Source organism: Podarcis muralis, chromosome 2 (genome assembly GCF_964188315.1).
Source record: "Podarcis muralis chromosome 2, rPodMur119.hap1.1, whole genome shotgun sequence".
Taxonomy (NCBI): Eukaryota; Metazoa; Chordata; class Lepidosauria; order Squamata; family Lacertidae; genus Podarcis; species Podarcis muralis.
In genome coordinates, this window is record NC_135656.1 from 23222391 (window position 1) to 23234458 (window position 12068).

At 44.5% G+C, this 12068-nt stretch overlaps 1 protein-coding gene across 1 annotated transcript in view; it reads right to left on the bottom strand.

Annotated features, from left to right (window-relative positions):
• Positions 1-8493: 8493 nt before the first annotated feature.
• The window catches only part of CACNG4 (calcium voltage-gated channel auxiliary subunit gamma 4), a 95296-nt gene continuing 91721 nt past the window's right edge, over positions 8494-12068 (bottom strand). The window contains exon 4 of the mRNA XM_028713067.2: positions 8494-9527. Coding sequence (XP_028568900.1) covers positions 8986-9527 — 542 coding nt within the window. The 3' untranslated portion in view covers positions 8494-8985. The remainder of the gene's footprint in view (positions 9528-12068) is intronic.

Genomic DNA, 12068 nt, shown 5'->3' on the forward strand with positions numbered 1-12068 from the left:
AGCGAAATGAAATTATTCAGAGTGTTTAACCAAGACCACGCTTTCTCTTGGCTACCTAACATGGGCTGCAGTCCAAGATATCTCGTCTGAGGCAGACACTATAGCGTGTCTGTCTGGTTCCACATACAGAAGCCAGCTGGATTCTTAGTGGAATTTGAGTTTATCACCAGCGGCAGGACAACGTCTTCCGCTTCATCTGAGGGTCATAGGCTAGTTTAGGGAGCACAGGACACACAAAACTCTGTCCTCCTAACACTTCACTACCACTTCTCCACTCCTCAGCTTCTGTCGCTTGAATTGGCCACCTCACTCTGGCTGATGGTAGGGTTGGTCCAGCATAAGATTTGGATGCTTTTGAGCATCCCAAGGAATGATATGTAGCTCCTGCCCCCAAGCCAGTTACTGAAATAGGATGCATAGGAAATTGTTGCTTGTATCTCTAATGCCGGATCAAAGGTTTCGTCAAGGTTTAGGAATACCCTGTGGAATTTTTGACTTCTTTCCTTTGAGCAGTGGTTGCCATTACAAAGATTGCTTTGGAAACTGCTTATGGTTTGCTTTGTGGAACCCGGTGATTGGGTGTGTGGGGGTGTGGGGGTGTGCATTCCTGCCTCTGAAAATCACATCCAAAGCTCATCTGAGTACACGGAACTAGTTGTGCGGCTTTTGCTTTTTTTGCATTGAAGCTGTTATCTAAAAGCTCTTGTCTGGGTCAAAATCTCTACAGAGACGCTATGTCACAACAGCATTGGTAGCAAAGGGGACCAATACCAAGAACCTTGCTCGAATCACAGGCCCTTTCTCAATAGTAGTACAGTGGTACCTTGGGATGCAAACGGGATCCATTCTGGAGCCCCGTTTGCATCCTAAATAGAACGTAAGACGCGACTGTGCGTCTGTGCGTGCGCGGGTCATGTTTCGCCGCTTCCGCACATGCGCGTGATGTCATTTTGACCATCTGCACATGCGTGAGCAGTAACGTGCTCCAGAAGTACCAGAAGTAATGCGCTTATCCTGAAGCATATTTATCCCGAGGTATGACTGTAGTAGCAGCAGAGCTGCGACAGTAGCAATGTACACTTTCCAAGGGAACCAATACCATTAAAATCCTGGTCGCAATAAGAAACATGGAGTAAAAAAATGTGCCCACTTAAACTTCTGTTCGTCCTGATATCTGATGCAAATCATATACAGTAGTACCTTGGTTTACAAACTTAATCTGTTCCGGAAGTCCGTTCTTAAACCAAAGCATTCTTAAACCAAGGTGTGCTTTCCCATAGCAGTGTGGTACTCAGTTTACAAATGGAACACACTCAAAAGGCAGTGAAACATGTTCTTATTCCAAGGCAAAGGTCGCAAAGACTCTCCTCCCTGGAAGAGAGGGTGAAGCTTTCAGACAGTGTGGAACCCTGGAGCTTGGGGTTTCTAAGGTGTCTGCAATATCAAGCCATGTTGCTAACATGGTGGAAGGATGCTTACATGAGTGTGGACGTGTGAGATGTTGATCACTTTAGTTAATATGTACGTTGCCCTGGCTCAGCCAAAGTTTATTGTTGTGACCAGTTTCCTTTCAAACCAGCAAAACAAACAAGTTATTGTGCCTAATGCAGGTTCCCTTGTTCTCAACTTAGTCGCTCGCAGCTAACTTTGGTTGTACTGGAAGCGCTGGCTTTTGAGCATAGAACATTTCTGAGGAGTGATGAGCCAGCTCCCCCTGGCTTTCCAGTCCTGTGTTCCCGACCTTTCTCACAGAGTTGTTTGAGAGGCATGGGTCTTCCTAGGTGAGATGCTCTCTTGCCAGGAGTAAGAAGTTTTAAAAACTGCATTGCTGGTACTGTGGGCTGGAGGCTCATGTGATTTTGGGGGATTGGGCATGCTGCTGAAGAACATCTGATTCCCCCGTATAATAACGGTGTACATACATGCTTTCACAACATTAATCTGTCTCTGAAAGTCCGACCACTATTTGGCTTGTGTGTACTTAGGGCCCCATATTTACAGGACCGCCTCTCCTGGTATGCCCCGCAGAGGACCTTAAGGTCCATGAATAATCATAGTTTAGAGCAGTGTTTCCCAACCTTGGGCCTCCAGCTGTTTTTGAACTACAATTCCCATCATCCCTGACCACTGGTCTTGCTAGCTAGGGATGATGGGAGTTGTAGTCCAAAAACAGCTGGAGGCCCAAGGTTGGGAAACACTGGTTTAGAGGTCCCAGGCCCTAAAGAAGTCAGATTATCCTCCACCAGGGCCAGGGCCTTCTCAGTGATGGCTCCGACCTGGTGGAATGCTCACTCCCATGAAACCAGGGCCCTGCAGGATCTAACTTCCTTCTGCAGGGCCTGTAAGAGAGAGCTATTCCGCCTGGCTTTCAATTTGAACTTAGCCTGATCTTTTATTCCCCTTCCTTCCCTCCCCCTCCCCTTTTTATGAAGATTACCCATTCTGGGATCCCACAGCTAATTCTCCCCTGGTCGTCTCGCTGGCCCAAATAGGACTAATTTAGCCAGCTAGCCCTGGTGATCATCTAATGTTTATTGGATGGATTTCCTCCCTAAATTGATTTTTGAATTCCAAATTTATTGTTATTCACATTTTATACTGTATTTTATGCTGTTTTTGGTTGCATCAATTAAGTGTTTTAAATTTGTTGTTAGCCACCCTGAGCACGGTTTTTTGAACCGGGAAGAGCGGGGTATAAATAAAAATTTATTATTATTATTATTATTATTATTATTATTATTATTACTTCTGTTTGGATGCCACCGAGGTTTTGGAAAGGCTAGAGCAGGTCTGAAAATACGCTGCCCTTTTCTTTGTTTCGTACCAGCAGCACAAAGAAGGTGCTGCAATGCATTATTGGACTACTCTGTGGGATCAACATCTTTCCTACACCAATCCTCATACAATCACACACCTGGCAGTTAGTTCCTTACTGCTTTTGAAAGGGTTTGTAAAGTCAATGTGAGCCACTATGAAAAGATTATCAATAAAAGAGCCATTTGTAGTTTCTCTCCCATTTGCAAAGACCTGACAACAAATACAGTGGTACCTCATGTTACATATGCTTCAGGTTACATACACTTCAGGTTACAGACTCCGCTAACCCAGAAATAGTGCTTCAGGTTAAGAACTTTGCTTCAGGATGAGAACAGAAATTGTGCTCCGGCGGTGCGGCAGCAGCGGGAGGCCCCATTAGCTAAAGTGGTGCTTCAGGTTAAGAGCAGTTTCAGGTTAAGTACGGACCTCTGGAACGAATTAAGTACTTAACCCGAGGTACCATTGTAAACGTTGCGCACTGGGCTGAATGTTCTAAAGAGAAAGAACGCCAACTTCATATAGACCTCTCAAACAAACCTAATATTTTGCAACCCAAAAAAAGAAAAACCAAACCAAACCAAACCGGGAATCAAGTCATTTCAAAACAAAGTGCAGAAAGGGAAAATATTAACAACCTTCTTCAAAAAAACATCACATGTTGTATTTTTTTTTAATTAAAAATGTCATTGCCTGTCGCTGCAGATGCAATCCAAGGACCACAGGATTCACTTGAGGCAGATCAATTAATTATCAAGCAAAACCACCAAAGAGCTGCACTTTATCTGTGCAGTCCTGCAGGACCACTTGACAGTGACAGGCTATATGCCAGGTTTTGCCACTGTGCTGACAATCTTCAGTAACAGGATTACCAGAAGAGGTTGAAGTCTTCTACACTCACACAAATGTATATTGGTTAATCATAAGTCCTTTGATCAAATATCAAGCTAATCACCCATTGCTTGTCCAAATGAGAAATATCTCCCTAAAAAGGTTAGAATTTATCGGATTTTGTGGTTAATAATAATAATAATTTTATATGCCGCAACATGAGAATGGCCCTTCTCTGCAGTGGCCCCCCGTCTGTGGAATGCTCTCCCCAGGGAAGTTCGCCTGGCGCCTTCATTACACACCTTAAGGCACCAGGCAAAAACGTTCTTTTTAAACCAGGCCTTTGGTTGATCCGATTTACATCCTATGCCCTTTTAAAATGTGTTCTTTAAAATGTGGGGGATACTGGGTTGTTGTTTTTATTTTTATTAGGTATTTTGTGGTTTTATATCTTGATTTTTTGGGACGCGGGTGGCGCTGTGGGTAAAAGCCTCAGCGCCTAGGGCTTGCCGATCGAAAGGTCGGCGGTTCGAATCCCCACGGCGGGGTGCGCTCCCGTTGCTCGGTCCCAGCACCTGCCAACCTAGCAGTTCGAAAGCACCCCCGGGTGCAAGTAGATGAATAGGGACCGCTTACTAGCGGGAAGGTAAACGGCGTTTCCGTGTGCGGCTCTGGCTTGCCAGAGCAGCGATGTCACGCTGGCCACGTGACCCGGAAGTGTCTCCGGACAGCGCTGGCCCCCGGCCTCTTGAGTGAGATGGGTGCACAACCCTAGAGTCTGTCAAGACTGGCCCGTACGGGCAGGGGTACCTATCTTGATTTTATTTTGTGAACCACCCTGAGACCCCTGGGTATAGGGCAGTATATAAATTCAATAAATCATCATCATCTTCATCATCATCATCATCATCATCATCATCATCATCATCATCTTACTGGGTTTCCCAGCCACTCTAGACAGCTTCCCACAATTATAAAACCACAATAAAACATGAAATGTTAAAAACTTCCTTATACAGGGCTGCCTTCAGATGTCGCCCAGAGTGGCTGGAGCTGCCCAGAGTGGCTGGGGAAACTCAGCCAGATGGGCAGGGTATAAATAAATTATTATTATTATTATTATTATTATTATTATTATTATTATTATTATATTTCCAATTAGCCTTCCTCCCCTCCTCCTTTCTTTTGATATTGGTCAGCTGCTAATCTCACAACCCTGAGGGTCTTCAACAATACATTATCTATAAGTGGTACCTCAGGTTACATACGCTTCAGATTACAGACGCTTCAGGTTATAGACTCCGCTAACCCAGAAATATTACCTTGAGTTAAGAACTTTGCTTCAGGATGAGAACAGAAATCGTGCTCCGGCGGTGCAGCAGCAGCAGGAGGCCCCATTAGCTAAAGTGATGCTTCAGGTTAAGAACAGTTTCAGGTTAAGAACGGACCTCCAGAACGAATTAAGTTCTTAACCCGAGGTACCACTGTACTGGAAGATACTTTAAACAGGTTAACAATATACAGAAGATGGTAATTGCTCTCTCTGCTTTAACTATTGTGACCTTCCTTTGTAGGCAATAGTTAACAATCAGGATGCAGTCAGGAGCAGAAAATGCCGCCCCAACATGTGACAAAAAGTAAAGATGTAAAAGTCAACTTTTCAAATGTTCCTATCCATCCGGTGTCACTGTTGAATTTTGAGATGGGAGCAAGGCTGATCATTTAAAACCTCCCTGATTGACCAAAGTGGGATTCCCAAATGACTCTTATTTCAAGTATTGGATTGGAAAGGCGCTGTTGCAAATGAAACAGAAAGGTTGCAATTGTACAATTTCTCCCCAAAGGGAAGCACGCACCTGCCAAATCTTTTGTGTTTCCCAGAATTCCAACACCATAGCATTTAGCCAGAAACGTTGGCATTGGTTCAAACTTTGGGGATTTTTGAGAATTTCTCCATTTGGGGGAAAAAACCCACATTTCTCTGATCATTTGAACGACCTCCTAGTAAAAGCAAATCAGGCAATGACTGTTTTGGGTGTGTTGTATCTCATGACATCTTGAGCGATATTTAGGATTGAAATCTTTTGAATTTAAGAAGGTTATGCAATTTGTTGTTGTCAGCTAAAGACGTTTCTATTCACCCATGTCATTTCAGTCTAGTATGGTAATATTTGCCCTGAACACCATTGTAAAGTGTTGGTGATGTTCAGCTAAGTTTTACTCACATATATTAATGGACATGGGACGCGGGTGGCGCTGTGGGTTAAACCACAGAGCCTAGGACTTGCCGATCAGAAGGTTGGCGGTTCGAATCCCCGCGACAGGGTGAGGTCCCGTTGCTTGGTCCCTGCTCCTGCCAACCTAGCAGTTCGAAAGCTCGTCAAAGTGCAAGTAGATAAATAGGTACCGCTCCAGCGGGAAGGTAAACGGCGTTTCCGTGTGCTGCTCTGGTTCGCCAGAAGCGGCTTAGTCATGCTGGCCACATGACCCGGAAGCTGTACGCCGGCTCCCTCGGCCAATAAAGTGAGATGAGCGCCGCAACCCCAGAGTCGGCCACGACTGGACCTAATGGTCAGCGGTCCCTTTACCTTTACCTTTACCTTTACCCTGTGTCTTACTCTATGAGTATTTTAGTTTTGCATCTGTTTTAATCACTTATGTTAATTTTGTTGTTTCTCTTGTGCGGCACATCACTCTAGTCTCTGTTTGAGGAAGGGCAGTTCAAAAATACAATAAATAATAACAACAGCATAGACAAATAACTGCTCGTGTTAGACACACAGTGGTCAACAAATGAATTCTGGAGTACCCGGGCAAGATTTTCACTAGACAATAGAGAAAAAGAAAGGGGACAGATATAAATATATGTGTGTGTGTGATTTTGCAGATTCTACTAAAACGTTAACAGAAACACTTCCACTGGCAGAATATGTTTTGTATATTTCTTTCTTTTCTTTCTTTTTTTAAAAAAATCCATTGAATTCCACACTGTCAGTTTTCATTTCAATGCAGAAAAACTTTAGAAAGACAAGCCTACGTCAGTCTCTTGCTTGGAAAGGAAATAATATCTATAAACATGGATATTGTAATTACAGCAAATACAAATGAGGACTAAATTCTACTTGTTAGTTTATTAACACAATGGGGGTGGGGAAATTCAGGGAACTCGCACTTGAAAATACAATGACTAGAAGAGGTATAAAATAGTAAGCACTTAAGTATGACACACGAGTGACACAAATTGCTTCTGTACGTACTCGTCTACCCTTATCATAAGCCTTATTTAATTTTTTAGAGAAGCCTCCCAAAGAAAGTAATAATTTATCATTTGAAAGCATAGACATGTATACAAACAGATCTCTAGCATTTTTAACAAATCATGAAACCTACTTCTCCCCTCCTGCAAAGAGACTTTTTTTTTTTTACTTTTTGTTTTAAACATGAAAATAGATAAGGACAGACAAGAGAGAGCACTTCTTGACAGACAGGAAAACTGACACAGGGAATCCTTTTCCAGAAAATGTGGTGTCAGCGACTCGTTTAGATGGCTTTCGTTTTTAAAGGATTAGATAAATTCACGGCAGATCAGTCTTATCAATGACTTTCAGCCATGATATCTAGATGGAATCTCCACGGTCAGAGGCAAGAAATCTCTCTGATTTATTAAGTGCTGAGGACTAGCCACCTGGGATAGCTTCACCGTGCCTTTGTTTTGGCATTGCCAGCCTGTGATAAACAGAACTCTAAAGTCAACAGACCTTGGCCTGATCCGGTGGGGCATTTTTATGCTCTTCAGATGCACTGCCACCCTGACATTCATTTCAGTCATAGTTTGTTTCATTTTTTTATTTTTAAAAAAGGCATCTCTGAGCTGTCAAAGTAGCTCAATATAGAAAAAACAAGCATAGCTCTGTGAATGTTTCTAAAACTGCCTCCTTCCGAGTCAGCTTATATTACTACAAAGTGGAGACAGAACTCAGCACAAAAGGATTCGAGAGTGATCTTAAAAGGCCTTGCATGGGAGCCCAGTAACTGAATGGGGAAGATTCAGTAAAGCTGCAGCGGTACTAGTCTGTGTTAACTGCTTAAGCCACTGATGTAATTTCCGAGAGGGTTTTCTGATTGCGGTCTCTAAGCACTTCACTGATGACTGAAGTGGGGCTACAGCTCAATGATGCTAGATGCCTTGTTACATGATTCGATATGTTAACAGCTGGGAATTTTAGAAGCTGAGCTGGAGGAATCTAGAAGACCCTAGAAAGGACTGGATAGGCTCAATATCTGATTCAGTAAAGGCAGTTTTTTTTCTTCTTCCCTTGACTGTATGGGATTCTAGTTTGATTCTCCTATGCCTGCTTGTTTGTGAAGCTGGGTTTAGGTAGCCATCGGTTTCAACTACGTGCGCATTAACGGATGGGGTGGGCGATGCACAGTATTATTATTACGATCAATAATTTTAAAAAGAGCTTCCTCATCTAAAAAATAATATTTCCTCAAGTGTGAATAGGCCAAAAAGTTGTACAAAATCCAAAAGGGTGTTTTAACAGTCTGGTGGGCAGGGGGAGAAGTAAGGGAAATAAAGTTCACATTACCAGGCCAATTTCAGGCAAATCTTACTTCAGCCGCTCACTCTCCACAGGGATTTGATATGGAGAGAAACAGCTTAATTAAGAACCTGGACTTATCCCCCCCCCCCCGGCTCAATAGCAGAACTGTGATTCAAAATGACTTTTGTGGTATTTGGTTCCCTGTCAAGAGTTCTGCAATGTTTGAATCCGTCCAGAGCAAAAATGATATGCTACAGTTTCACAGCTCATGCTGGTTTCAGGTACCCTGCCTTTTTTTCCCCCTAGGAGAGAGAGAGGGGAAAAAAAACTCTCCCTCTTTTGTCAGCTTAAAGGAAACAAGAGCACTAGGCAGCGTTTGTGATTGTTCTGGGTTTATACTAAGAGACAGCATTATTGGGGGTGGGGGAGCCCACACTGAAAAATTCAGAACCTTACAATAGCTAAAATGTTTTCCGTTTCACAAGTTACACTACACATACTACAAAAGTGCAGGGAAAGAAGCTGCTGATTTTAATTTTTTTTCCTTCCCTTTTGGTGACACTGAGAACTTTAAACAAATTTTGTTTTTTCGAAAGAGCTTATTATAAAAATCAGCTAGAAATGTATAGTTCCGTATCTTCAGGTCATTTCAGAATCTCTTCAACCTCTCCGTATGATTTTTCTCTTGAGGTATGCAAGAGCTTTTGTTTAAAAAATACACGCTTTTCACGTATAAAAAGATCTGGATTTTGCTTCACGTTGTAGTTTTAAAGAAAAGCAAACAGTCCCCTCTTCAAACAGGCGTTGTTCTCCTGTTGACCATGTTGATATGAAGTCCTTCGTTGTATTCCTTTTGAAGGAAATTGTGAACTTGAAGAAAACCCGCATCTTGCTCCATGTTGTAGCTTGCGGCCGTGGTGATCTTCAAGGGCTCCCTGGAGAGCGTGTACATGGAGATTTCGTTCATGGGAATGGAACCTGCCATTTTCAGGCCAACGGGCGAAACATCCCTGGATGGAGAAGGCTCTGTAGATCGAGAGCTAGATCTGGACCGCCTTCTCCTGTACCTATAGCTTGGCATCCTGGCATAAGGGGAAGAAGAAGAAGTGGTCTTAAGGAACTCCCTCTTGGTCTTAAACCTTAGCTCTTTGTTCTTTTCAATATAGATGTTCACAGCTAGGACGCCAACTGTTTCTGCCACAATGAAAGACAAGGCTCCAAAATAAAAAGACCAGCCGTAATTGTATTGGTTCTTTTTGTCCTCATCCCGCTTGTCACTAGGATCACCTGCATTGCTGGATATGTAGACAATGATTCCTATTATGTTACTTAATCCTGGAGAGGGAGAAAGAAAGAGGGAAATTAGCCAGCTCGAGAGAATACTTCCATAACAAAATTATCCTCATCACAAGCCCTTGGGTTGGTAAGGATACGATTTAACCAGAGTGAAGCAATATACGACCAGCAATCTGTTGCATGGGTGGCCCATTATCACCATCATCATCATCATTATTATTATTATTATTATTATTATTATTATTATTATTATTATCATTTTGTGTATACCGCCCTATACCCGGTTCACGTCTTATACACGTCTTATACACAGAGGGGAGACGGGTGATTTGTGGCATCTGCGAGCAGGAGATTGTCATCGGCGATTGGGCGGGTGATTGGTGGCTGCGGCAAGGCCTGCTGATGATTGGCTGCTACTGTGGCGATTGGGCGGGCGATTGGTTGCTTCTGCGAGGTGAGCGATTGCCGGCAATTCCCCTCCCCCAAAGCCCAACAACTCTAGGGATCGTCTTATACATGGGGGCGTGTTATACACGGAAAAATACGGTAATCAAAACATAAAGGCAGTAAAACACGGCTTTTCACTCAGCGAGCTTACACCTTCTCCCAAGCACATTGCAAGTCATCCTCCAGAGAACTCCACATGTCTTTTCACTGCTGATTCTTGCACTGCCGATATCTACTCCAACCATCCATTGTCCGCTCACTGAAAGGATTTCATCTCGCAAGCGAACCTTCCCACATTCCCCCACTGGGCTGTTTCTCTTAAGTCGGTGACCCAGATGCTTCCAACATCCAGCAAAGGGCCTTTATGTCCCTTCCTCTTCTTCCCCACTCTCTGCTTTTCACCATAGTCCCTCAGAGCAGTGATGATCCCAAAACGTCGGCTGAGAGCCTCTGTCTTTCCTGGATCTTTGGCTGGGTTTGTTTTGGTACCCGAGGCAAAGGTGTAGGCCAGGGGGAAGAGCTGCAGCTCAGCGGTAGAGCACCTGCTTTGCATGCGAAACGTCCCAGTCCCTAAACAGCCCTTAAAGCCCTAAACGGCCTCGGCCCAGTATACCTGAAGGAACGTCTGCACCCCCATCGTTCAGCCCGGACGCTGAGGTCCAGCGCCGAGGGCCTTCTGGCGGTTCCCTCATTGCGAGAAGCAAAGCTACAGGGAACCAGGCAGAGGGCCTTCTCGGTAGTGGCACCCGCCCTGTGGAACGCCCTCCCACCAGATGTCAAAGAGATAAACAACTACCTGACATTCAGAAGACATCTTAAGGCAGCCCTGTTCAGGGAAGTTTTTAATGTGTGACATCTTGGTGTATTTTTGGTCTTTGTGGAAGCCGCCCAGAGTGGCTGGGGAAACCCAGCCAGATGGGCGGGGTACAGATCATCATCATCATCATCATCATCATCATCATCATCATCATCTACAGGTAGCACTGGAAAAGACTCCTCGCTTGAAAAAACCCTGGAGAGCTACAGCATGTCAGTGTAGACAACACTGAGTTTTGGTAGACTGGGTTGCCCCCACACCAATTTCACATACAGGAGACAATCAGGCTGACCGTTCAGCCTCACTGTATCACTGGCAATGGGACAGCACCCTACATTCAGGGGTGCCAACTTGAACAAAATATGGGGGAGCCAGGTAAGCCTTGCCCTGCCTAATCATTTGCCTAATCGGCTCCTAAGAGTTGGCTTTATGCCTCAGGCTGAATATGACACATACACACCTGTTCCACAATGGAGGGGAATGGCTAGGCTGGGGAGCTGCCACTTCTGCTCCCCCCACAACTCCCAGGACCTGCTGCCTACTTCGTAAGAAGACCTTGGCTGATACCCTGAACTTGATGATGATGATAATTTATTATTTATACCCCACCCATCTGGCTGGGTTTCCCCAGCCACTCTGGGCGGCTTCCAACAAAATATTAAAATACAATAGCCCTTCAGATATTAAAAGCTTCCCTAAAGAGGGCTGCCTTCAGATGTCTTCTAAAAGCCTGGTAGTTGTTTTTTCCTTTGACATCTGGTGGGAGGGTGTTCCACAGGGCGGGCGCCACTTCTGAGAAGGCCCTCTGCCTGGTTCCATGTAACTTGGCTTCTCACAGTGAGGGAACCGCCAGAAGGCCCTCGGTGCTGGACCTCAGTTTCCGGGCAGAACGATGGGGGTGGAGATGCTCCTTCAGGTATACAGGACCGAGGCCATTTAGGGCTTTAAAGGTCAGCACCAACACTTTGGATTGTGCTCAGAAACCTGCTGGGAGCCAATGTAGGTCTTTCAAGACTGGTGTTATGTGGTCTCAGCGGCCGCTCCCAATCACCAGTCTAGCTGCTGCATTCTGGATTAGCTGTAGTTTCCGAGTCACCTTCAAAGGTAGCCTGACCAAGCTATAAGGCAGTTTTTCTCAAACTTGGGTCTCCAGCTGTTGTTGGACTACAACTCTCATCACCCCTGTGGTTCTGCTAGCTAGGTATGATGGAAATTGTAGTCCAGCAACTCCAGCCACTGCCCACCTGATTTGACTGGGCTGCAGGATATGTAGAAGCTAGTGGAGGATAATGTGTGGCTTGGAATCATAGAATTGT